At 41.9% G+C, this 25,541-nt stretch overlaps 2 protein-coding genes across 2 annotated transcripts; both read left to right on the plus strand.

Moving 5' to 3' along the window:
• Positions 1 to 12,794, plus strand: gareml (GRB2 associated, regulator of MAPK1-like; the record flags this gene model as incomplete). The annotated part of the gene is made up of 7 exons (XM_080514615.1): positions 1 to 112; positions 2,921 to 3,061; positions 6,833 to 6,963; positions 7,316 to 7,481; positions 8,269 to 9,119; positions 11,107 to 11,276; positions 12,212 to 12,794. 7 exons carry the CDS (start codon positions 1 to 3, stop codon positions 12,792 to 12,794), a joined length of 2,154 nt encoding a protein of 717 aa, XP_080370741.1.
• A 3,753-nt stretch (positions 12,795 to 16,547) lies between these two features.
• On the plus strand, positions 16,548 to 23,860 carry hadhb (hydroxyacyl-CoA dehydrogenase trifunctional multienzyme complex subunit beta). Its single transcript, XM_080513538.1, has 16 exons — positions 16,548 to 16,630; positions 18,024 to 18,096; positions 18,232 to 18,273; positions 18,356 to 18,452; positions 18,618 to 18,662; positions 19,717 to 19,816; positions 20,065 to 20,152; positions 20,611 to 20,798; positions 20,880 to 21,060; positions 21,147 to 21,268; positions 21,504 to 21,583; positions 21,806 to 21,853; positions 22,039 to 22,126; positions 22,382 to 22,456; positions 23,159 to 23,323; positions 23,448 to 23,860. Exons 2-16 carry the CDS (start codon positions 18,030 to 18,032, stop codon positions 23,481 to 23,483), a joined length of 1,422 nt encoding a protein of 473 aa, XP_080369664.1. The 5' UTR covers positions 16,548 to 16,630; positions 18,024 to 18,029; the 3' UTR covers positions 23,484 to 23,860.
• Positions 23,861 to 25,541: the final 1,681 nt, after the last annotated feature.

Consider the following 25,541-nt stretch of genomic DNA (forward strand, 5'->3'; position numbering starts at 1 on the left):
ATGGAGAAGTTGTCGGCGAGCCTGTCGGAGATCACTTGGAGCCCGTTGGCGCTGCCGCTGGACGCGGTGGTCAGCAAGTTCCGTCTGCCCACCCTGGTCCGCCTGGCGCACGGTAAGACGCACGGACCGAGCCTCCCCCAGGTGTCCGCACCGCGCACAAGTAACGCAAACAAACTTTTTTTTTTTTTTTTAAATCTCAAACAATCTTCACCAACTTCATGTGTCTGAAAAGGAGAAACGTGACAAGTCGTCATGATGGATGTGGTTGAATAGTCAGGGGAAACCTGCGGACAGTTGCACTCGACACGACACCGTGTATTTATGAGAATAACTTTGCAGGCTTCTGAGAACAAGTGCAGAAATTTGCTAAAAAACCCAAACTGGAGCTTTTTGTACGCCAAGAGTCCTGAATTAAAAAAAGATGCATCCACAGTGACCCTTCAAAGTAAAACAGCTAATATCTTAATGGAATCTTGTTCCAGTTTAATGTCACCAAGTTGTTTTTTTGCAGAATATTACAATTTGATAATCAGAGTAACCAGCATTCTGCAATAAACTCAAGGAAACAGAATTTTTTTTTGCATTTATTTAAATCAGATAACTTCAAAACCCAGCATGCTCTATTTTATATAAGTTACATCAAAACAATCGCATATCAAAATAATTACATTAACTTTTATCTTAAGTAGAGGACCTTTCTCGGACTGCTTATTTCAAGGATCATAAGAAATATTAAGATCTTATCCTTGACGCAATTAAATTAGTTTGATGGTTTAATCGGATTTCCGCTGTGCTTTTAAATAAACATGTTTCCTTTTTTCTTGACAAGTGCATAAAATATTAAACCTTTACATGTTGGTATACAAATGAGGTATATACATAAAACCATCCAGATACAAACGCACTACCAATGGTGTTTTTACAGTACTTGGTGTAACTTGCTGAGCTCTTATTTTGACTCCGTTCTGGCACCATATCCGCGGTTGTTTTGTTTAAATGTAGCGGATTTGACTTCACTGCCACAGTTCAACTCGGACCATCATCCTCTTTAACTTTTACACTAACTCCGCAGATAGGTTTCATACAGTATTTAAGTTTAACTTCTCTGTGTGTTTGCTCGCATGCCCGTGCTGCCATCGTGACGCTCCGCTCCACTACATTTTCGCGGTCCGGACTTTGGGAACGGGTGTCACGGCCAAAGTTGTTCCAGTCCAGCGAGGCCCTGAAAGCCACAAAGTGTCTGTTGTGCTGCTCAAGTGCTGCTCAATTCTTTTCATATGTAAATGCTGTAATCTGTCGGCGACTGTGGTGAATACCAACGAGCACCAATGAGAAGGAAAACCTCCCCAACTTTTTAAGTGCACAAAAGCGCGCACCCCTTAGTGTCACGGTCCCGGAAAATTACGCACCTTACTTTTGCCGACGCGCCTGTGCGCGTCTTTATAGGGAGGGGGGGGGCAAAAAAAAAAAAGAAAAGAAACCCATAGGTGTTTATTAACTGCACTGGAGTTACCCCACAGATGCCTCCTTGTTTGCATAGCCAGTCAACCCAGATGGTAGTTAGTTATTTACAACAGGGCTTGATGACACCAAGTGAGCTTTTTCTCCTACTTTTTCTCCTACTTTTTTTTTTTCATAGAAACATCAACAAACAGTGAATTTGAATGGGAAAAAAAAAGTGTCTGCGTGCGCGTAAGGATGCCATTCATTATCATGGGGATTTTCCTGACATGCTGCAATAAGAATTCTCCAGATTGTTTGCCGACAAATTAAATAGTAGCCTAAGTGATTGCATGGTAACAAGTACACAAAGCTACACAAAGGAGCTTGCACACTCACTGGCCACTTTATTAGGCATACTTGAATGATCTAATGTGATCCGATACAGCTTTTACTAAAATATTGTAAATTTTTGTTTTGAAATCAAAGTTCTTTTCATTTCAATGGATGTTTCGACTGGAGTTTGTAGAGGGGATCACTCGGTTAACATGCATATTAAAGACGGGAACAATATTTATACAAATCAACAGTTTGTTTAAAAAATAAAAAAAGGTTTTCCCAGGCAAATGAACATGAGGAAAAGCTAAATGGCTGTTTCCACGCTGTTTTTAATATTGGTATGACAACAGGAAAAATAAGAAATCTAATAGTCTTCATGAAATTGTCCTAACAGTTTGGAGTATTTAGAAACGGTGACAGTGAGTTTAAGTGTTGGTGTTGTTTTTTTTTTTTAAAGCACAAACTTTAATCAAATCAAATAATTTCCCAAGCTGACAGTGATTTAAAAACAAACGACTTATTGATTAACTCGAGCTTCTATTTTTTTCCATGGCAGTGTTTGGGAATAGAAACATCATTCCTGCTAATTTACTTTTTTGCTGCATTACCATGAGATCAATTTATACAAATGTATGTATACCTATAAAAAACCTTAAAGCTTTGTTGCGCAAGCCTATAAGCTGTCCAGCCCCAAACAACCCAGATTTGGATAAAGTGTCACAGAAGCATGACTGTGGCTGGAGAGAAACGGCACTGTTTTGTGTGATTGAGTTGTACCATGGTGCCATCAGCAGAAATCAATGCTGGTGAGCTCTTGTGAAAGCTGGAGAGCTGTTTTTGAGTGTGTTGTGTTTGTGTGTGTGTGTGTGTGTATGGGGGCTGTGTAATGGTAGGTTGCCAGTTGCAGACTGGGCACTGATGAGTAGGTTAGGGGTGGTGAACCGTCACTGATGGTGGTAATTATGAACAGTGAATCCTGAGTGCTTGTGTGTGCATGTGTGTGAGGGTGTTGCAGTGTTTCCCGTTGCCAAGCTACTTTATGCGACCAGAGAAATTAAATTAAAAACAACCAGTAGGTGCAGCACCTCGCAGAAGCTGCCATACCATTTCTTGATCTCTAACCCGTGTCTGTGTGTTGCAGGTGAATGTGTGGAGGGTCTGTCGGAGGAGGATGTGGTGCTCTTACACTCCTGCCGGCAGTGGACCACAGTGACGGCACACAGCTTAGAGGAAGGACACTACGTAATCGGGCCTAAAATCGACATCCCTCTGCAATACCAGGGTGAGCTCGCATGCAAACGTGGACACACATGATGGGTGCTGCTTTTTGACACAGTAGTGGGGACAGAAATTATTGAATATATATATATATATATATATAGTCCACATTCTAATAATTTTACTGATTGTGGAAACTAATACTGACTTTTGTGTTAAAGATTTCCCTCAAAAATGTGGTTTGACACACTTTTTGGACAGTTGAATAAAGTTTTTGCTTATTTGCGCAACAACGTAATGCATCGTTTAGTCAACTCTCCTTTAAATAACAGGGATGGAACTGTGTTATAAATCTTGCAGTGTACTTTTGCTCGGTGAACTTTTTGATTTGTGAAATGTTACACAACAGTGTTTGACTTTTTCATCTCACAAATAAAGGAAATGACTCCTAAATAATTTTCGCCCTATTGAAATGAAAGTTTACACATAATCGTCTGAGTCATAATCTATGACTGATGCTAATTAGAGTCAAGTCGGTCATGTGTTTTACATCATGCAGGCGTGTGGGTTTGAACTTCACATTTGTTAACCGATATCTTTCTTTGTCAAGTCATGACTTGTGTTTTCCCACGTAATTTTCCACTGGATACTTGCATTTCAAACTCCTACATCAGTTATTAAGTGTATCCCAGTCTTGTGTTTTCTTCAATTTATTTGGCACACGACTCCATTTCTGGGGAAAGCACAGCGTTGTCCCAAGAGCTGCTAATAACTTAGGATAGTTTACCGCTACACAATGAGCTTGCTCTCAAGAGGCACTTTACACACAGTTTGCCATTTATGAGCCAACTAGTGCAAATCAAGCTGTGAACCCAAACTGTTGATCCAACCTGCAGAATGTGCAGAAATTGCTGTGGAAATCTCAAATTCTCTTTAACATTTTAAGTTGGTCTAACAGCACAGCTCTGCCTCGATTTCAAACGCTTATCTAATCGTTGTATAGCTTCAGATAAGAGCTGAAACATGCTGATACACAACAGGTGATCGAACAGCTTTGATTAAGACGATTTCAGCTACCTTCATTGCATCCATTTGAAAACAAGCAGCCGCTTACACTCTCACATCAATCCAACCACGTGACCTTCACTGACTCCTCTGGTCCATTGACTCATGGTCTTCCTGCTGAATGAGTCTAGTCGGTATGATCTCACCGGAGCTCATCCCCACAACTCCCATTGTTCCGACTTTCAGCCCAGTCACATTATTCGCTGTGTAACTGGATCTTAATGCCTCCCCTCCATCGCTTCCTCCTCTGATGGAGCGCTGATGTCACCTCATATACTGCCGCCTCCCAGGCTCCTTTTCGGAAGAATGAAAGACGGTTTGGCCAGGAGGAAGGAGGAGGGGCGAGCGGGTTTGTCACTGTGATATTTCAGTAATTCATAATGGGAATATGTGACGGGCGGTGTTTTATAATGAAGAGGATATGGTGCATTTCATTTATCCAACCATGGTCTTTACCCACTTCATCTCGGTTTACGATTTCATGGATTGAAGCCAGGCGTGTTTAGATGGTGCTAAAAAAATCGTAATGAAACCGACTGTGTTGAGGTGAACCTTCAGTAAGAAGGGGCCTTCCAAAACACACATTAAGAAAACTGCCTTTATGTGACAAAGAATTGCAGATGTGTAAATTACTGCTTAGAGTTTTGCATGAGTATGGATAACTTATTAGACGTTTTTTAATAGAGTATATCAATTCTATGAAGTATCCCAAGTGCCACTCAAATGACACTGGAATCGGCTAATTTCAGGATCTGGACAAGTTAGAAGTGCAGTTTCACAGGGTTCACAACCTCTGATTCATTTCCTGAATGATCAGCAATCAGGCTGTCGGATGATCAGATGTAGTTCTGGCAGGTCAGACATTTTGGTTGGCAGCATCGGTTGCGATTTGAGCGCTCGCAGTCTGATTTCCCACATGCCCACTGTCAAAAGAATTTGAGAATCAATCTTTTAGAAACCGCAGCGAGCTCGTTTGGGAGGTACTGCCACAATATTTTACACAATGAGAGTATAGCTTTTCACATCAAGCTGTGCAGTGACAAAACTATAACTGGCTTTGCTGAGTAAAATAGAAAGGATCAAGCAAACTGTAGCTCAATGGTTTCCCTTTTTCCATCAACATCTACATTTGGCATTCAGCACCATTGTTGTGACAAGTCAATCCATCAGTGTGAACGAGAGAAAAATCCCAACTTCTGCTGATGTGCAGAAAAGCCAACCACATACATGTCTTGTTCATTTTTTTATTTAACTTTGAATTTTTTTTAATTTTTTTTTGCGGGGGGGGGGACCTTGAATACTTGTGTGCAGCCCTTTTGCAACAAAGAAAATGGGACTCTAGGAAACCCTAGTTACAGCCTTGTCTGCACAGCTTTCAGTCTGACAATATAAATGATGCGTCTCTGGGCAGTTTTGCAATAAATCAGCCCGGAATCTTATTTATCTAACGATGCATGTCACGTGGGTTTGAAAATGCACGTTTAAATTTATGCACACTTTCAGGACGATCTTTATCTCCTGCCATGCGGCAGGTGTGTTGGTGGGGAGTCGGAAAACCTCACCAATGATGAGCTCATGTCTGTATGATGACCTCACACAGGAAGTCTAAATAAGCATCGGATGAGAGCAATATAGGTTTACCCCTGGGGATGGACAGCAGGATGCCACCCCTCCTCCTCTTCCTCCTCCCTGTCTGTGTGAATCCTCCTCTGGCTCTCAGTGAGGGACGGGGATGACCGGAGCGTAGAGGATAAAAAGCTGAATGATCCCTCATCATGAATGGGGAGCGAGTGGCGCCACAGCCACCCTTGCAATGTGGAGCAAGCAGCCAAAAGCCTGATGCGGTTGCATTTTGAACATTTAATGACTGATTCTGTTTATCACACTGCAATAGCTGCTCGTCAAACTAGTGCCGGTTGTTTTGTTTCTGGCAATTGGTGGTCATTTTCATAGGCTTTCTACTAATCGAATAATCCGCTTCGCACAACTTGTAGGAATGAGTTAAAATCGGTTAAGTTCGGTGCCAAAACCCTGTTTTATTCAAACCTTTTCCTTTCCATGATGGAGCCAGTCAGTCTGGAGGTTGGTGGGTTGTGTTTTAAAAAGTAGCGTTTGGTGTGTGGATGCTATCCTGGGAGCTCAGTTTGAATTGTAAGGAGTTGGTGGTGGTGGAGCAAGAGGTGGCGAGAGAGAGGAGGAGGAGGCGGAGGAGGAGGGAGATGCTGGCATAGATTAGATGGTGAAGTTTCGTATTCCCTTCTTCCTCTCAGACATAAAAAAAAACTTTCTTATCCCTCCTTTCCTTTCACTCTTTGACAAGGAGGATCTGTGAAGCATTATAGTTGTGCAGTTTTAGTCCGTTAACCTGGTAAAGAAGAGGGGATGAGCAGGAGATGAGCAGAGGAAAAAGAGGGTCGGAAAGAGGGAGAGTTGTGTATGTGTGCATGTGTGACAGTATGTGTGTGTGTGTGTCTCCATGGGGATGTGTCTCTGCTCTGCGTGAGAATGGGGGTCTTTTATTGGTTGCTATGCCAACCCTGTCGACTGTCGATTGGCCAAGAGCTGGTGCCAGGTCAAAGGTCACTGAGGTGTCTTTGTTTTCCCCTCGTACAAACAGGGCGTCTAACTGTGGATGTATGTGCAGTCCCATAGTGATACGGTAGCCAGTCAGAAATGTAAATGGAAGGACTGAATGAAACCTTCTCACCAACTTTGTTTTCTGTTTCTTTGTCTCCTATCGCTCGTCATTCCTCCACGGTCACCCTTGCAGGCAAATTCAAGTTGTTGGATGAAGACCGGGACGTCCGGGATCCAGTTCAGTATTTCTCCAGCGTGGAGGAAGTCGCTGGAGTCTTCCCTGACCGAGTCTTTGTCATGGAGACGATCACTTTCAGTGTCAAGGTCAGAACCGGGTTACTTTGAGGCGCACAAGCTCGAGAATTCTCTTCAATCTTTCAGCGAGCTTCTATTATATCCACAAATTCTTTTAACAGTGCGAGAGCTGATAGCCAGTGTTCAAGTCCACATGACATGAAATCTCTAAACTCCAACTATACCTACAAAAACCTTTACATGCATGATATTTACAGAGGCCATTATAGTCTGAGCTATATACCAGAGTTTCGGCTGAATTTTGCACAAAACTAAATTACAGTGAAGGCCTGACCTACTTGAGATTGTTTTAGTTTACAGTATAAAATAATCTACGAACTTGAAGTATCACACGTACATTTTGAGCCTGTGTGCACTGCAGGTGGTTTCAGGGGAGTTCAGTGAGGACAGCGAGCCGTACAGCTTCACTCTGCAGGCTGGAGACGAGCTGTCGCTCATGGGGAAGGCGGAACTTCTCTGTGCCACGCCCTCGAAGGAAAAGACGGGACTGACTGCACTCCTGAGACGCCTCGGAAAGACTCCACGAAGTAAGTAAAGGCAAACTGTTGACCTTAAAGTCCTACAAAAAAAAAAAAAACAACAACAACACTTTTTTAAAAATAGTTATGCAAATGAGAGCAAAAAAGGGATATTGTTGACATAAGATTGACATTCAGAATATATTTTCTTAAATGCTAAAGCCTTATCAGTCAGATGATTTAAAAGATAATAATTAGGGTTAGTGGGTTAGGGTTAGTGGTTATCATAAAAAATGACCTTTTTTTAAAACACTAAATATTTCTGTTTCTAACAAGTTACATCTGAATCTTGCAGAGATACAGTTTAACATTTACCCCCCCCCGCCCTGCTTTTCCGTAATCTCCTGTTTTCTGTAAACAGGAGATTTGGCTTTCCCATCATTTTTTCCTCCCTAATAACTACTTGGAATGTTGCAGTTTGCAATATTTGCTATATTAATAAAGTAAACGCATTTAACAATTGCAGTAAGTTGCCATTTTGATGCACTGAATGTACTCCTGTCTTACTTTCAGCCTTGTGACGGCTTGTAACATAATAGAGTTTTGTTTTTTTATTTGACAGTTTTTGACTCTTTGCCCGATTGTTGAATGAAAACAAGAAAAAAAAATCAAAACTAACACTCAAAATTAAATTTGCCTGTACGTTTATATGGCAAGTAGTATTGTAGGAGGGAAAAAAATAAAGTACTGTTACTTTGAAGAGCACTCCACACATTGTAAGATAGTGATTTTGTTTAGTCCAACCTGATCACATAATTCACTTTATTTACCCACCTCACTGTCTTTGTCTCCTCAGGTAAAACCCCCTGCCTCGTCTGTATGAACCATCGCACCAATCAGAGCGTCAGCCTGCCCTTCGGCTGCCGTGGACGCTTTTGCACTCGCTCCCCTCTGGAGCAAGGCATGCTGGGAGGGGAGCACACAGTACGCAGCATCATTGAGAGAGTCCGCCTGCCCGTCAACGTGTCCGTCCCCTCACGGCCGCCACGGAACCCCTACGACCGCCACGCGGTGCGGGAGGGCCACCGCTACAAGCTGCTGAACATCGTCAGCAAGACGGTGGTGCTCTGCATGGTGCTCCGCAGACAGGAAGTCTCACCCTCCCACTTCCTGTTGCTGCGCTGCATGCCCCGGTTCAACGTCGCCGAGGCCTCTGTCCACACAGCAGCGCTGGAGAGCCTCCTTCTCAGACACGCTTTTGACCCAGACGCCTACTCGCGCGCCGTTCGAGAAACCCGGCCAGAGTTGGAGTGCATGACGGAGGAGTGCGTGAGCCCACGGCGCTCTCGCATGTGCGTGTCGGGTCAGGACTCGCTGGCACCGGCCCTGCAGCGCCTCTCGATGTGCGGGTACGTCGGCGGGGTGTCGGACAGCGTGTCGCAGCGCTGTAGGGACTCGCTCGGAGAGCGCCTCGGCGAGGGGCCGGGCGAGGAGAGGGAATACGTGACTCCCGAGTGGACTGAGGCTGAAATGAGGACCAGTGAGGAAATTCCTTACGAGGAACTTTGGACCAATCAGAACCCGGAGGGCTTGGGAAAGGAGCCGAACCTCATATCCTTCCATTCGTCGTCGTCTTTGGACGGTTCCGTCGGTACGGTGGTGGCAAGAGTGTCTACCCCGCCACCTGTACCTCCAAAATCTGATGCTGTGAGTTTCAGTCCTCACCTCCTGTTCTTACCTTGGTCCATGTGTCTCTCATCACTCTTATCTGTCCACAACAGCATCCGGCTATTAAAAGTCAGGATGCCCGACTTCAATTATTCATACATAACAGCTTTTAAACCTCACTGACATACACAAATACACAATGACTTCCTGGAAAGGCAAGCATACAACGCCCCTACGACTACAACACATCAAAACATAACTACCCATGTGCTGGCATGTCACTGTGTCTCCTGTGGTCAAGGGCCTGCTCAACAGGAACCTGTGAACAGGAAGCATGTATACAATCATTCAATGTGCTCCACAGAGCCATCAATTCTCATGGGTATTTGAGTATAATAGTGATGGTGTTTTTTTTTTTTATTGTTTCTAGATTTGACAAAATTAGCATTGACTTCACTGGACAAAAAACGCAGCAGGAAAAACATTCCTAATAATGAGGAATGTATTCGATGACTTGGTTTGTTGTAAGGGATTTGTTATTAAATCGTCATCCACTTAAAATGATTTATTTATCAAATAAGAGTTGTCACTTATTCTGAGAATTTAATTAATGGGTTGAGTTTTAAGTCCCACGTTATTTTGTCATTTGTTTTGTCCAAGCAGCACTCAAAACCTCAGAAGCATTCAGTTTCATTTAGTTTGAAATGTATTTATTTCTCCGAAAAACTGTGGTTTCTAAAGTTGCAGTAGCCAGAAACAGTCGCCCAATACTCTAATTTCAAATGGCTTATTCATCTCCACAGCATGATAAAAAAAAAGAAAACCATATTATTCTATTAAGATGGGTCTAAAATGTTCAAAATACAGTTTTCAATGTTTTGGCTCACTACACATTTACACATTCAAAAATGTGATCAGGTTTCATGTTAAAATAAAACTGACAGCAGTGCATTTCTGCAGGTTTGTGTAATAAGATATTTTATCACCCAGGCATTATTTTTTGCCAAATGTGGCAAACGTCTGACACAGGCTTGGCCTCGTGGCCAACCAGTTTGCTGGTTTTAAATCCGACTGTGACGGGCCACTGCCGTGGGTCTCTGAGCTTGGCTCTTCACCCTTAACTTCTCAGGTTGCCTGAGGAAGGGCATCGAGCCAAAAACATGTACTAAACGGATCCACTTGGTGAAGCCCGAATAGGAAGAGGCAAAACACTTTTGCAGTAAAAAAAAAAAAAACGCTTTTAAGATTAGCACAAGTTTCCTTTTTTTTGCAGTAGATAAACCAGACCCATAGCATTAAAATACTGTAATGGATTAAAGAAGAACACAATCAATCCTGAATAAGAAATACATAAAAGTAATAGTGATCAAATAGTTGCCTTGGGTCCGTCTCAAAGCACTCATTACATATATTGACTTCTATACTTGTAACCATATTGAGGCGCTGCTTGAAACAAAAATCGAATCAAATTTTGTTTAGCTTTACAATCATAGTGGACTTTAAAATATAAATAGTATAAAAACATGGTGTGATTGTTATAGTTAGTTCTCATGGTTTCAATAGTTCCCTTCCAACCTATGCCAGGTTGACAACAGGCTTTTTGGTCTGTTTTTAGTTGATGTTTTCAGGTTGTTCCTGATCATCAGTGTCATATGGTCTCATGTATGTTATTTGTAAGGGTCACATTATCACGCCTTTGTGTGGTACAATTAACTTTTTTTTTTTTTCTTTCCACGGGAGGGCAGCAATTGAGAAATGTTTGTGTGGGTGTTGATATCTGCTCAAGTAGATTATACCCTGTCGCACGACGCATTCTTTATTCCCTGATATTTAGCCTGCCAAGACACCCTGCGTGTGTGTGTGTTGGAAAAAGCTGCTGCTGTGTGTGAGGGAGTTTGTTTGAGGTGTAAAGGTCACAGAGTTGGACATTTACCAAGCAGAATACACAGAGTCTCAACAAGGCCTCCTGAGGAGTTAAGTTTTAGAACTTAACTTTATTTGCCGTGTGGTTTGTGTGTGTGTGTAGGTGAGAGAGGAGTGCCGCTACTTGATCGCCCCTCCAGTTCCCCCACGCTGCTCTAAAGGAGGCTCCATCTCCAGTCCGGCTCCCAGCCCTCCTGTGCCACCACGTTTTCCCAAAACCTCCACTTCCCCAAGACCAAACCTCTCCTTCTATTCATCTGGACTGCAGGACAGGTAGAGCAAATGTATATAATGCTGTGTTCACACAACACATGTAACAACTTAACCTCTGTATTGCTTTTATATCTAATTATATTAGTGCAGTATCTGAAGGGTTTGGCATCCTGTTTCTGTCTCCACTGTGAGACGGGAAACTTGAACTCAGATCATGTATGGAGAGAAAAAATGAACAAATGCATTCCCTGAAGTACATTGTGACCTTGTAAATATTTGCCAAGAAGTCACTCCATTTAGCAGCTTCTCTGGAGCTTCATATCACATAGCATGATCTCCATCAATATTGGGTCAGCTAAGTAAATACTTCGGGCTATTTTCAAATTCAAAACATAGCGTACGGTCTGTTCAAGATGGAGAGCAACTCCTATATAGCAAACAATACTTTCAGATAATACAGATTTTCGACACGATAACAATTTGCTGTTTTTCTTCTATTTGTAAGCGGTTGTGACAACAAGGTTACAATCTGTCATGGCACAAATGTCAACTTATGAGGTCATCTCGCGTTTTATGTTTCTCCTTTGAGAGGAAAGCTCATGTTTTCAGACTGCTGATGCTCAGTTGGCACAAGCTGATGTCATCTTGACATTATTATTTTGATCATGGACACAGGATCATCTGCAGATATTATGTGGCTGCTGTACAAGTGCTGCACACAGAGAAGTTCATAAATGTGTTCTTCAAAGTGGGTAGGGTATCAAGAGACAGAAGCTAAAACGGCTTGTTTCAGAGAGGGTTGAAGCGAGGGGCCACAAATGGGATGTTTCTCAATTCTCATTTATAATAACTAACACAAAGCTGCCAGAATGTGAACAGCACCTCTAAAAATGCCCATAATAGGCCAATTAATATTGTTGAAATGAAGCTTTGTCACAAAATGTTCAAGTGCCTTGCCTCTGGAACTAATGTCACTTCCTCCTGCTCTGCCTCAGCTGTTCACCGTCTCCGGACACCTCCCTCTACTGTTACCCATGCTCCTGGGCAGACTGCCCTGCTCCAAACCCCGCCAGTCCTGGGCCAGTGTCCGCAGACAATCCAGCCAATCCTCAGCCTGCGCAGGCCACCTGGGCAGAGCCATGGGCGGATTCCTTCTCTTCCTCCGGACCTCGGCTCCGGCCACCCCCTCCGCAGAGCCGGTTTGCTCCCTTTGGGGCACTGAACCCCTTCAACCGCCAGTCCCCTTGCCCCTCGCCTGAGCCTGCCACCAATCCAGTAACCGATTCCTCCAGGGGTGCAGAGGGAGGCGGGGCGTCCACAGAGGGCGTGTCCCCGCCCCCCGACCCCACCTGGCGACCTCCGTCTGACCTCTCGGCACTGTCCCTGGAGGAGGTGTCGGCATGCCTGCGGTTCATCGGCCTGTCGGAGGCGGCCGTGGCCGTGTTCCAGCGGGAGCGAATTGATGGCAGCCTCCTGGTGCAGCTGAATGAGGACATCCTGTCACATGACTTCCACCTGAGCCGTCTCCATGTGACCAAGATCACGCAGTTCATACAGGGTTGGAGACCCAAAATCTAACACGCAGACGCCCTGTCTGAATTAACGTGCCTGTTGGCCCCTGAGCCATCCTGAACGTGCCTTCCACTGTGACCAACTGACTGCTGAGCCCCACCGGCTGAAGCTGAAGGAAACCACGCCACACTGTGGTGGAACTGCAGAACTGACACTGATGCTGGCTCTCGTGCTGAGAAATCTCTTTGACTTCACATTTCTGGTCTGAATCAGACTGGAACTAGTTTACTAACAAATGGCCACAGCAGATACGAAATGGCCCCGTTCTGATCCAACCCGGAGGCAGACGGTCAGCCATCTCTGTGCTGCACTGAACAACAGCACAGAGGTTGCTCAGGCTGCGTCGCCCCGAAGCTGTGGTCACACATGAAAAAAATGAACTGCAATTTCTCATTTTAAGGTACATTAAGGTATTCACAACCTCTAGTGTTGACCAGCTAGAAGCAACAGAGAATCGGTCACTTTTCCAGGTCTCCGCCTCTTTTTATGAGTCTCATTGAGCTTCTGTGACGTGTAACTGGCACAAAGGGCAGAGGGAAAGATATCGTAGAACTCACTCATGCAATTACTGAGCTTTGGGTACTGATCAACTATTCAATGGACTCTCTCTGAATATGCAGCATTATTTATCAGGGTCATGTTGTGCTTTGCAGCAGTGACATTTTTATTAACAATTCCCTTTCAGGGTAACAGTCAAGACAGATGTGTCGCCGTGCTAGAATAAGTTTTTGTCTGCCTCAGAAAAGGAGTTTTCAATAATGTACCTCAGAATGTTTGTTCAAATATGCTTGATTTAGCCCTGTATAATAATAATAAATGTAATCACACTTGGTACTGTGTGCAAAGAGCCACTTGTTTTTCCTCTTTTAATAAACTGAAGTTTGTTTTTTTTTCTTTTCTTTTTTGTTTTTTAGACCAAACAAGCAAATGGCAAACGGAAAAACCACACAATATTTAAACAAAGTGAGCATATACACAAAGCTGTTCTTGTATACAATTAGGTTACATCGGTTGAAGTAACAGTGATGCCATTAATGCCGGGGCGACAGTCTCGGCTGCGCTGAGGTCATCAGTTATCCAATTTAAGCTGTTACAAAGTTGTTTAATTCTTTTGATTTCTTGGTTGCCATCCTACACACTGCTTCTCTTTCATGACGTCTTACATCATAATGGCTCTTTGAATTCCTTATTCATTTACTGAGCAGTGGCCAAGTCAAGAACTCCATATTAATGCCAACATTGTGAAACTGCTCACCGCGTGGTTACAACCTCATGAACCAATGTACTTTGCAAACATGTAAGTGCAAGTCCAGAGACCGGTTCAGTGTCTTGCCTCAACACATGAACAGGGATTGGGATTGAAAAAATGGCCCGCTCTACCAACTGATCCCAGAGCCATGCAATGTAATTGCCTACTACTGAGAGCAAAATGGGGTTCAGTGTCTCGCCTAAAGGCAGATTACACACACAGACTACAGGAGGTGGTCGAATACTTCCAGTTCACAGCTTCTTATTGCGTCTCCCAACGAAAACTTTTCCATAACCAGCTAAAACCCACCGCTGCAGTTAATTTAAACACAAATACTGCAGATATAAAGAATTTTAATCAGAACACAAATACAAGTTGAATTGACGGGTCCAAATCAAATGGCTATTTTACAGTTGTAAAACAATTGGTCTTGTTTAATAATCAGTTCCGTGTCTAGAAGACTGATGAGAAATGCATTAAAAGATACTGCCTTCCTAAACTTGGACAAACATGACATGAGAGCCACTCTCTCCCTTGATTACCAAAATGGTAATGGGTCATAACTCAACAAGAAGAAACATTTGTGCCAAATTTTCACAAAGCCTTTTTTTTGGGGTATTGGAGTATGAGAAGACATTTATGTAGTGGAAACCTGAAAGCAGTGACTGTCACTGTTAAAGAAGCATGAAAAATCAAATATGAAAAAAAAAAGAACGTGACGTAGATACTGGCAGGGATTTTACAGAGCGATAAAAGCCCTGTTTTACAAAGTATGCATAATTATGTAATTTATTCCTTTAGCAGAGATGTAACTGGTGACTTCACATGGGTTTAGCTCTTCAGATATGTGGGGCAATTATTTATTTAATTATGTTACGTTTTTTGTTTTGTTTGCATTGCTTTGTTATGTTTGTCGTTTATTTTTGTTTTGTTGTGTACCCATATGTCCGAAATAAACTAAACAAACAAACAAAACAAAAAAGCCTTTCCAAACACAAAAAAGGTTCTATTTATACACATCAAGGGAGAAAAACACATGGTTTTTCAGCAAAAGTCACAAGAGCTTTAATCTGATAACCTGCCTATATGGTCCTGCTCCATGCAGTCTGGACACAGCACATTTAAACACAATGAGCGTATATCTTCTTCTAATACCCAGTTCTTATCTTAGTGATTTATTCAGGAGTAGGGAGGTAACCTCTTTTAGAGCAGTTTTGTACATTTTCTAACAGACTGAATCCAGGTCATTGACTGTAGACATTTAATTATAATAATTCTTGATCTATTCAAATAACAACCTCAACATTGAAGCATAGAGTTACCATTATATATCCAAATATCTATTTTACATAAAGTGCAGGAATAAAGAATTGACAGATGGAGAACATACCCAGAGGGTCCACAAGTTGGTGCCCAAGACCCATCATCTCAGCTTTACCAGCTCTCTCCTGTCAGCATCATGTCAAGCGCTTGGGGGAGACCCACCTACACACGTGCAACAGGCTGAATGCAGATAGTGTGAGCTGATATGTTGGCCCAAGTGAGTCTCCTGACCTTAATATACTCCAGTGGACCTCAGTAACCACCAGCACAACACTGTGGCACAGCTTTCAAGCCTTTTGCTGGGTGACTGATTAATATGAGTGTGTGCATGTATACCATTTTAGGCAGTCTCTCAGTGCCACCCTGCTCCGGGCAGAAGTCCCAGCATCACCTCTGGAGTCCCCACTTTTTTTTTCTTTCTTTTTTTTTGTGGTGATTTGGGAAAAGCAGACTGTTGCAAGCTGCAGAGATGTCATGAAATCATTTTTTTTTTAATTTCTCAATATGAAAGCAGCATTACAAGCAGGACCTTGTCAAAATAGCCAAAACATCTTGTTACACTTACAAATAAATATTTGTTATTATTATTTCCGTTGTATATCCTACGGAAATAGTAAAACGACAGGTGATTACATCAAATGACATCAAGATTACATCAAATAAAAATAAAAAATGACCCTTGTTATAATTCTTTTTAGCAACCTGAATAAACATTTCTATATGTTTATTTAAATTATTATTCCAGTGGTTAAATGTCTGTTCAACGTGCAATTTGAAGCCAGCTGCGGACACCATGAAGCCACAACTTGCACCGTGCAATTATAAAAGAAGTTACAATGAATTATTAATTTTATATGACATAGCAGACAATCGTGGGTGCTTGCAAGTTGTAAATACAGTAGAAGCCTCCTGCCTGCAACCAGGAAAGCCACCTGAACTCAGTTTGAAAAAGCTGTTCCCTGAATGACCACAGGGGGCGCCAGAGTATAACTTGATGAAGACCTCAAATCATACTGAAAGCTGCCTTTGCTTTATACGTTCTTTTGTTTCAAATATTTATCCTAGGTTTCGTGGATAAAACATATAAATATATATAATCATACAATCTTTCATTTAAATTTCGCTTCAATATGAGTAGGTATTGAAGTCGTTGTTAACTGAATTTCCTTCCGGCATATTGTTGGCCACCTCCTTGAAAGCGGTGTTTGTAGTCCACTGTGGCCGATCTTCCGTCTGAGTCGAGGTGAGCAGAGGATTAAAACACACACAGGTAAGCTTCAACACTGTTATTCTCTACCGTGAAACTGCAAAGACAACCAACTTTAATTAATCTCTGCCTGCATGTCATTTCCTCTCAAATCCTTGGGAGATAAAATTAGACCTGTTAAACTGTAGCTGACGAGCTAGGTTGATTAGCATGGACCCTGTGCCTGCAGCTTCCTCTCTTATCGTTTACATTGTTACGATATTTTTGAATGATTTAGGCGTTCAGTTGAGGACTTTATGAGTTTGCCACTATTCATATGGGTATTTAGCCCTTTTGAGTTCCGTGATTCTGTCATTCTACCTCTGTCACTCCAGAAGAGGAATGTAGGTGAAGGGTCATAGACGGAGCCCAGTGGGCTGGACAGGGTGACCGTCACAAATCTGTCATATTGACCCACATAACAAAAAGCAGAATAACATAAAAGACCGACATGACCTTGTATCGTATGGTTGTAGTTTCCACTGGTGGTTTGCACTGTTTTTGGCCCACTTGCATTATCAAAAGAACATTGTGATCCGCAGTTCCAGAGTTCAGTCAGTTTCCGCCAGCTGCAAATGTGTATTAAGATTATTCAACCTCAATTATCATGTTGTATTACAGTTATCTGCATATTCATACTGAAAGTGAGGTGTAAGTAATAAAGCTTCACCGTGTCGTCACCGCAGAGGGTTTATTACGTCCAGTGTAAGTTAGTTATTGTACCTGCCTTAGTGGCAAGACGCAAAGATTATTATCCTCGTGGGGCCATTTAATTCTATCCATCTATCTATCTGGGATTGTCTGGTTTAATTCATAGTTGCTTCTTGAGGTTGACCTTTGCTCTACACGCAGGTCTGGATTCACCTGCGGTCAATCAGTCATGCTTTAATGGCAGCAAGGCTTCAACAGCAATGATGACAAGCATTTACTTTACAACATAAAAACAACAACTTTGACAGTAATAGCAATTGTTAAGACAGCGTTAGGAATGCATATAATTTTGAATTTGAAAGACTGCAGTGTGGCTGTCATTTCTTATATCCTATTCTTTATTATGAAGCCTTTGTGTATCCTTGGCACATCATCTATTACCGGCTGACACAATAAGACTGATAATACTCATGGGTACGGCTGATTTCATGTCTTTAGATTGAGAGTGGTGCCCAGGTTAAAAAAGACAAGCACAGGCAGAACATATGATCCATATCAATGTCCCAATTCACCAGCAAGGTACACATTTTTGCTGCGCGGTGATGGAGCTAACTTCAACCTACTGTCTCTCAGGCTGTACAGTTCTTTATGAAGATAAACTAGAACTCTTTAGAAAAACAAAAAACAAACTATATATTTTACAAGCATTTCACTTTAGTATTATATTTTAAGTACCTGGGAAAATCTCTTTTGCCCCCTCATCTAGAACATTATGGCTTCCATGTTGCTGAACTCGATGCGGAGCTGCCCCGTCAGCCCTTCCTGGGCAGTGCGGTTGGGTATGTAGTTTTTAAAGTTCTTTTTTTGTTTGTTTTAAGTCCACATGTATATAGTCATTTGAGAGATTTGTTACAAATAAACTGTGGTTTGTTGATTTAAATCAATAATAATGATTGTTTTTCTTTCTGTCATAGGGGCTCGTTCTCTCAGCTCAACAGCACCACTTCAGGCACAGGGTAAGTTAATTTGGTTTTACAGTTGCATCCGAATCCAGAATTCAGCCATGTCTATATTACAGATTTGCAATGTTTCCCTCAGTTCAGACAAAAAGCAAGAAGACACTGGCACGGCCTGGTGTGAAGAACATAGTCCTGGTGGAAGGAGTCCGAACACCTTTTCTGTTGTCTGGAACAACGTACGTCTACCCATGACTTATAGCTCAATCACTTCCTGGAGGCCGTTCTCGATATGTTTCTGCTGTTTTTAATGTTCTTCTGGTCAGAAAAATATACTGATTACTGTCACTAAAAACATAATTGTAGTGGTTTAATTGGAAAACCTTTCTGCTGTGCGTTTACAGGTATGCTGACCTGATGCCTCATGACCTGGCGAGAGCAGCTCTGCAGTAAGTGCCACATTATTTCACACTTTTATTTACACTATTGATAATCTGGCAATTATCAGCAGAGTGCAAAGTTAAGAAAGTACCCCACTGAGCTTTTTTTGGCTCTGGATTACTGTTTAGTACATAATACAATGTTTAATACATAATGCAATATGATCATTACAAAAGAAGTCGCTGGTTTTCTTTAGCTCCTTCATTTCCAACTTGAATAGCCAAGTTAATTCCCACAATTTGAGTTCCTGACACAATTGTGTTTTACACTGATCATCCTGATCAATCCTGGACTATTATGACTAAGTATTCAGTTTCAATAAGTAATTTAATTTCTGCAGTCATTTTCATACTTCATTCATGACATCTATTCTGGTTTTCTTCACTGCTTTATCATCTGTTGGAATTGTGCTTTCAACTCGCAGATTAAATCTCCATCTTCAATGTCAAGGACTGATTGGAAACTTAATGTGAATTGAAATGACTTTTACTGTGCTCCCTCTCAGCTGTAATAGTGGGACTTAACCGTGCACTACCAGCACGGTTAAGTTATAAGTAATTACAGCACTTGAAACATCAGCGACCTTCAGATGTTATATTGAGGGAAATTTCAATGGAAGAAGGTGAAAAGTGCAGATTCACATTTGAGGAGGGACTCTAAAGTTATCTGCATTGCTCAATTCCTCATATTGAGTAAACTATACTTGGCAATAAACCCGATTCTGATACGCGAAGCATTTGGGCCCCTGAATGCAGCCGGGTTGAAAGCATTCTGAGTGAACTTGCTGCCGTTTGCATTTTAGTTTCATCAAATTGGTCATATCGAAGTTCTGATGCATCCAACTCTTGACTTGGCAAGTGGTGGACTATTTCACTTCTCACTTTGAGACGTTTCCACACCACCGACGTTTTTGCCATTGTGTTACTAATGCTGTGGTGTGGGTCATCTTGTCAAACAAAAAAAATGGACTGAGTTTTAAATAAAACTAAACTCAATCTGATGAGGACATCTGAAATTTGCTGTTCAACTCTTAACATATCTGATTTCCTTGGGTTTATTTAGGGGTCTCCTGAATAAGACCGCAATCCCCAAAGATGCTGTCGACTACATCATATATGGAACAGTCATTCAAGAAGTCAAAACCAGTAATGTAGCACGAGAGGTATGTGCTGTACACACACACACACACACACACACACACACACACACACACACACACACACACACACACACACACACACACACACACACACACACACACACACACACACACACACACACACACACAGCTCGTGGAACTCCTTCCTTCAAAATTTAGACTTGGTGTTTCACTGGAACATAATCTCAACTTCAATCTCAATTTGTGTATGTGACGTCAGGGTGTTTCATTTCATCTTACTGTGCTCTTAGGCTGCACTTGGTGCAGGTTTCTCAGACAAGATCCCAGCTCACACCGTCACCATGGCCTGCATCTCTTCCAACCAGGCAATGACCTCAGGTACGTCAAGGGGGAAAAAAGAAACCTCACGTAATTGTCTATGAATACGAGAATTATGGACTAAACTGTAAATGTTAAGGTGTTCTGCACTATAGAAACATGAAAAAGTGAAAGGGAACAAAGGATTTTCGAAAATTACTACAAAACAAGCTCCAATGGCTTTTCTTCAAGGCATAAGCGTCAAAACATTTCATTTGAGCAAGTTGTAGACGAGATGAAAATCTATATGCATGCTTAATGGCAATGAGGAAATAACGAAGGAGCATCACAGAAGGAGAATCGTATCAGATGTCTCTTCTTGTTACGGTAAAGTTTAGCCCCCAACATAAATCTGCAGACGCGGTGATGCGAATGCTTCGTTTTGTATAAACATGCCAGGTTTAAAATGTTCCAAATTGATTTTGTTGGCTTGGTCCTGTTTGCTTCACCTGATCTGAATATTTCATCCTTCTCTTCAGCTGTCGGTATGATTGCTGCTGGCCAGTGTGACGTGGTCGTGGCTGGAGGAGTGGAGTTCATGTCTGACGTTCCAATCCGCCACAGCCGTAAGATGAGAAAGACCATGCTCTCCCTCAACAAGGCGAAAACCCTCGGCCAGAGGCTCAGTCTGATCGGAGGCATCCGGATGGCACACCTCTCCCCAGAGGTCTGAATTCACTTCACCACTTTGCTTTATTAAATGTGATCACTTCCCACCTGAATCCTCTCTCACATCTCATGTGCGTAGCTCCCCGCCGTGGCCGAGTTCTCCACCGCGGAAACGATGGGCCACAGCGCCGATCGTCTGGCTGCTGCGTTCGGCGTCTCCAGACTGGAGCAGGACGAGTTTGCGCTGCGATCACACTCACTGGCCAAGAAAGCTCAAGACGCCGGGCTGCTGGAGGACGTCGTCTCCTTTAAAGTGCCCGGTAAGCCACCGGTTTTACTGTTGGCAAGAATTGTAACATAACTTGGAAAAGTTTGCATTGTGAAACATCATGTTTGTCTTCCCCAGGTCGAGATATCGTGTCAAAGGATAACGGCATCCGTCCATCGTCCATGGCGCAATTGGCAAAACTAAAGGCCGCCTTCGTTAAACCCCACGGCACCGTCACCGCTGCCAACTCGTCGTTCCTGGTAAACACACTCGCGCCAGAGCTTCTTCTACTGGGGTCAGACCCACGGCTAATAGAAATACTATAAATGTGTTTACCTACATGGCTTTTGTTGTTTTCCACCCTCATGGAGTCCGAAGCTGCACTAGAATAACTTTTTCTTAACCAAATCTTCAATCACGTGTTGGAAACTGTACTTCGACCTTGAACGTAACCAACCCCGGCTACAAATAAACTGCTTGTTTCTTTGTTTCTAGACTGATGGTGCCTCTGCAGTGCTCATCATGTCTGAAGAGAAAGCTCTGGCAATGGGTTACAAACCTAAAGCCTACCTCAGGTATTGAACGCGCCTCTCTTGTAGCCTCTCTGGTAACGCAGCCTTAAAATTCCTCATAACAACACTCCACTGTACAATAAGTCATCAGATGTTTGACCTAGTTTTAAAATTAAAGGATGACTATTGTGTGGCACAGATCAATAGATTATCTCATTGGAAATTAATTTAGTATTTCCTTGGCTCTTTGAGGTTTAGCTGATCTAATATTTCTCATCCTGACAGAGACTTTGTGTACGTGTCTCAGGACCCGAAAGATCAGCTGCTTTTAGGGTGAGTTCCTCGACCTTACTCTCACTATTTTTTTCCATAATAAGACAATATCTTGCATTCTTCTGTATTTGAATGTGCTTTTTTTTTTTTTTTTTTTGAGAGATTGAGTTTTCAAATTTTAAGAGTTGTTTCTCTTTCAAAAGGTAAACTGTAATTGTTTTTGTTTGTTTCAAATCTGATTTCAGGCCAACTTACAGCACACCCAAAGCTCTGGAGCGGGCCGGATTGTCCATGAGTGACATTGATGTTTTTGAGTTTCATGAAGCATTCGCAGTAAGTTATCACGACACATTTTGGAGGAAACGGACTCTAATTTGGGATTTTCTATTGATGCCTCTTTACCATACCAATACTTCAGTCTCTCATCTTATACGTGTTCTGTTCTGCATGTTACCTTTTACAAATCATAAATGCGCCCAAGTACATTCTGTCAGGTTGGCTTTATATTCTGCACTGCTCTGCCAGTAGGAATCACTTGTCAGGCTGGAATCTGTTGTGATTCAGATTTGATATTTGCGTGTTTTCCAGGGTCAGATCATGGCGAATCTGAAGGCCATGGACTCGGACTGGTTTGCCCAAACATACATGGGCAGGAAGTCGAAGGTAAAGACAATGATTGGTCCGGCTCTGGCGTTCTTGTCTTGTGTCTTTTCAGAAAGGCATGAAGGAGTGATATTGCTGCTTGCCTAGTTTCAGTTTTCTTACTGATTTTATTAAGTTGTTGTTGATATTTGCAGTTGACAAACGACAATGCCTTGTAAATACTGTATGAAAGACAAAGCAAGTTTTTTTTTTTTTAGCGAGTACCATTTGAACAATATGCTTTTCATGAACATGGGAATACATTAAAATACTAAATAAAAAATAATCCTTATATTCAGTTTGAGATCATTAAAATGGAGAAATAAAACAGTTTAAAGGATGCAGAATTAGCTTTTACAAGTGAGCCTAAAGAAAAACTATAAAGACGACTGCTACGAATTATCTGAACAATAAGCTGTGACACAGGCCAGTTTGTTGTGACTATGTCTCTTATTTACAGTTGTTCAGTCTGATTCTGCTTCTCCAGGAGACGGGAAGGACCAACATGTTCTTGGTCAAAGAGTAAAAGTGCTTCTATAGCGGTCTGCTTTCAGGAAACCAGGAAGATTCCTGCTTTAGCAAAGTTGTTAGGTTCATATCGGTGTAAATAGATGTCACGTTTTAACTGCTGGTCCAGAAAATCTGGATGCAATTTGAATTTGAGTGACGTGTACTGACCTCTGCGGTCGGCTTGTTCTAACCTGAACCTGGTGCTGTGTGCAGGTTGGTGTTCCCCCGATGGAGAAGTTCAACCTGTGGGGAGGGTCTCTGTCTCTGGGTCACCCGTTCGGTGCGACCGGGTGCAGACTGGTGACCACAGTGGCACACCGGCTGAAGAAGGAGGGAGGACAGTACGGACTGGTGGCAGCCTGTGCTGCAGGAGGACAGGTAATACCAGACTAAATTCTGCCCTTTTGAAAAGTGATTGCACACCTTGGGAAATTTAGATTTGGATGTAATGTTTATCTATTTTGTGAGTTTCATATGTCACATAATTCTTTTTCTTTTTCAGGGTCATGCTATGGTGATTGAGGCCTACCCACAGTAACACACATGGTGCAAAATCACAATGACGGCTAGACACACACACCTACGGTATCACCCAGACAGAGTGTACATATTAGCACCACCTTGCCTTGATCAGAGAGGAGTCGGATACAGTGTGTGAATGTGTTTGAAGAATCTCGTGTAAATTCATCTTTAGTTAGAGGCTTTAAAATTATCAGACTATTGTTGAGGAACGTTGGATACGTTTTGCTGACTTTCAGCTGCGTCTTGTCTGCAGTGCCTCCAAATCTAATGTAACATAGTGAAGTTTAAGAATGCAGAGAGCCTCAGTGATCCTAATGTTTATATAAGCTGTATTTTTTTTTTCATACAAACTATTGGAATAAAGTTGTGTGATTGAAAGCACACTAACACTCATCTGTTGGTCTGTCTGTTCATATTCTTTCATGTTGGAGAAGCACAAATGTTTATCAACTACAGCTGCAAGCTGTCAAGTCAACACGTAATAATTATGATTCGCAATGAATGCAACCCAATCGGTGATAGTAATGTGTGTGGAAGAACAAATAACAGTGCTCGAACCAGAGCTGTGACTGGGCCCTGTTTTACGTTTTGTATTTTTTTCTATAAAATATATATCTGCAATCTGTTTGAGCAGAGGAGTGGGGCTTTCTAATGTTTCTATTTTCTGGCTTCTGAATTCTGCCCTTTAGCCACCAGGTAAGGAATAATTCAGACTGTCAAGCCATTCAAATTTGCTCATTTCTACACAAGTGGCATAATTTGTGTACATTTATTTTCAGAATAAAAAAATTTGTTATTTTGGATTTGCAGAGCATTAACTGTGCATCAGAACATCCATTTGTGCAATATTTATCTTGTTAATGATAAATTTGCATTATATTGTGCAGCCCTACTCCCAAGAAAAATGCCAGAAATCTATTATTATTCCTCATTTGGGGTAAATGTGTCACCTTTGTAAAATGATGGGAAGTCTCTACGACTGTTCTGGTTACACATAGCGGTGGTAGCTACTTTGAGAGCTCAACATTTTCTCAGGTGGTACACAATTTAGAAAGTTATATAACCCCTCAAAAATAAAAACCCAAACTTTTAAATTCTGCTTCGTGATGTGAAAACGTCCTTGTCATCAAGGCAGTTTGGTGAATGAAGACATTCATGGGTTCTTTATTAAACTATTTATCATACTAAATATTCGTTACAATATATGTATGATAATGGATTGTGTGACTAGTCTAATCGAAATAGAAATGTAGACTGATAAATGTAATTATTTAATATTTACTGCCCATTTATTCCAATATATGTATATTCATAAGACTCAATTTTCTTTGTGGTTATGATAGCTTTGCTTGTAGCACTTTCAAATTTCATTATAAACTTCCATTGACATTTTGCCAGATATAATCAATTGCTTGCTGAGCACATACACAATCTAACCCTACTATTGCCTGTACATTTAGACTGAACGTGAAATCCACATAAACTGAAGAATTGTTTTAACCAAGTGAAGTCCACCTCTTTAAACCCGGATCATAAATACAAGAACGAAAACAAAATGTGATATAATCTCATAATGAAGGAAAATGTAATTATTGAGGAGTGTGTGTTTGCATTAACTAGTGGCATCCTAGTTATAGTTTCAATGGACGATCAGTGTTTGGTAATGGGGGGAGTGGTGATGATGGTGATGATTGTAGGGACCACAACTTCAAGCAGTGTTGATGGCCTATGTTTTATTCAGCGGAGACTAGTCTGAAACTGTTGAGAAAGAAAAGATCAATGTATAGAAAGCTTTGTGCCGCAGACAACAACACAATCTGAGGCGGGAGAGGGAGGGGAGTCTGCTGTTAAAAGTCTTACAAAATTTGCATTGCCAAATTTCTTCTCCTTTTTAAGCATCTGCATCCAGGCCCTGTGCCAGGATGTGTCATCAGTGGGCTGCTGTTGGATTCCCCTGCACTTAATTGATGGTGAATAATGCTGTCTGCCGGTGACGAGACGACTGATGTTAATGAGGAGGTAAAGAGGGATGCTCGGGCTTCCCGGTGATTTAAAACAACATGAATATGGAAAA

The sequence above is a fragment of the Blennius ocellaris genome (assembly GCF_963422515.1).
Source record: "Blennius ocellaris genome assembly, chromosome: 18".
Classification (NCBI taxonomy): Eukaryota; Metazoa; Chordata; class Actinopteri; order Blenniiformes; family Blenniidae; genus Blennius; species Blennius ocellaris.

Coding starts and splice junctions, on each gene's coding strand:
- hadhb (XM_080513538.1), top strand. CDS start 18,030: ATGGCTTCCATGTTGCTGAACTCGATGCGGAGCTGCCCCGTCAGCCCT. Junction 18,274..18,355: donor AGCACCACTTCAGGCACAGG/GTAAGTTAATTT, acceptor TGTTTCCCTCAG/TTCAGACAAAAAGCAAGAAG. Junction 22,457..23,158: donor ACATGGGCAGGAAGTCGAAG/GTAAAGACAATG, acceptor TGCTGTGTGCAG/GTTGGTGTTCCCCCGATGGA.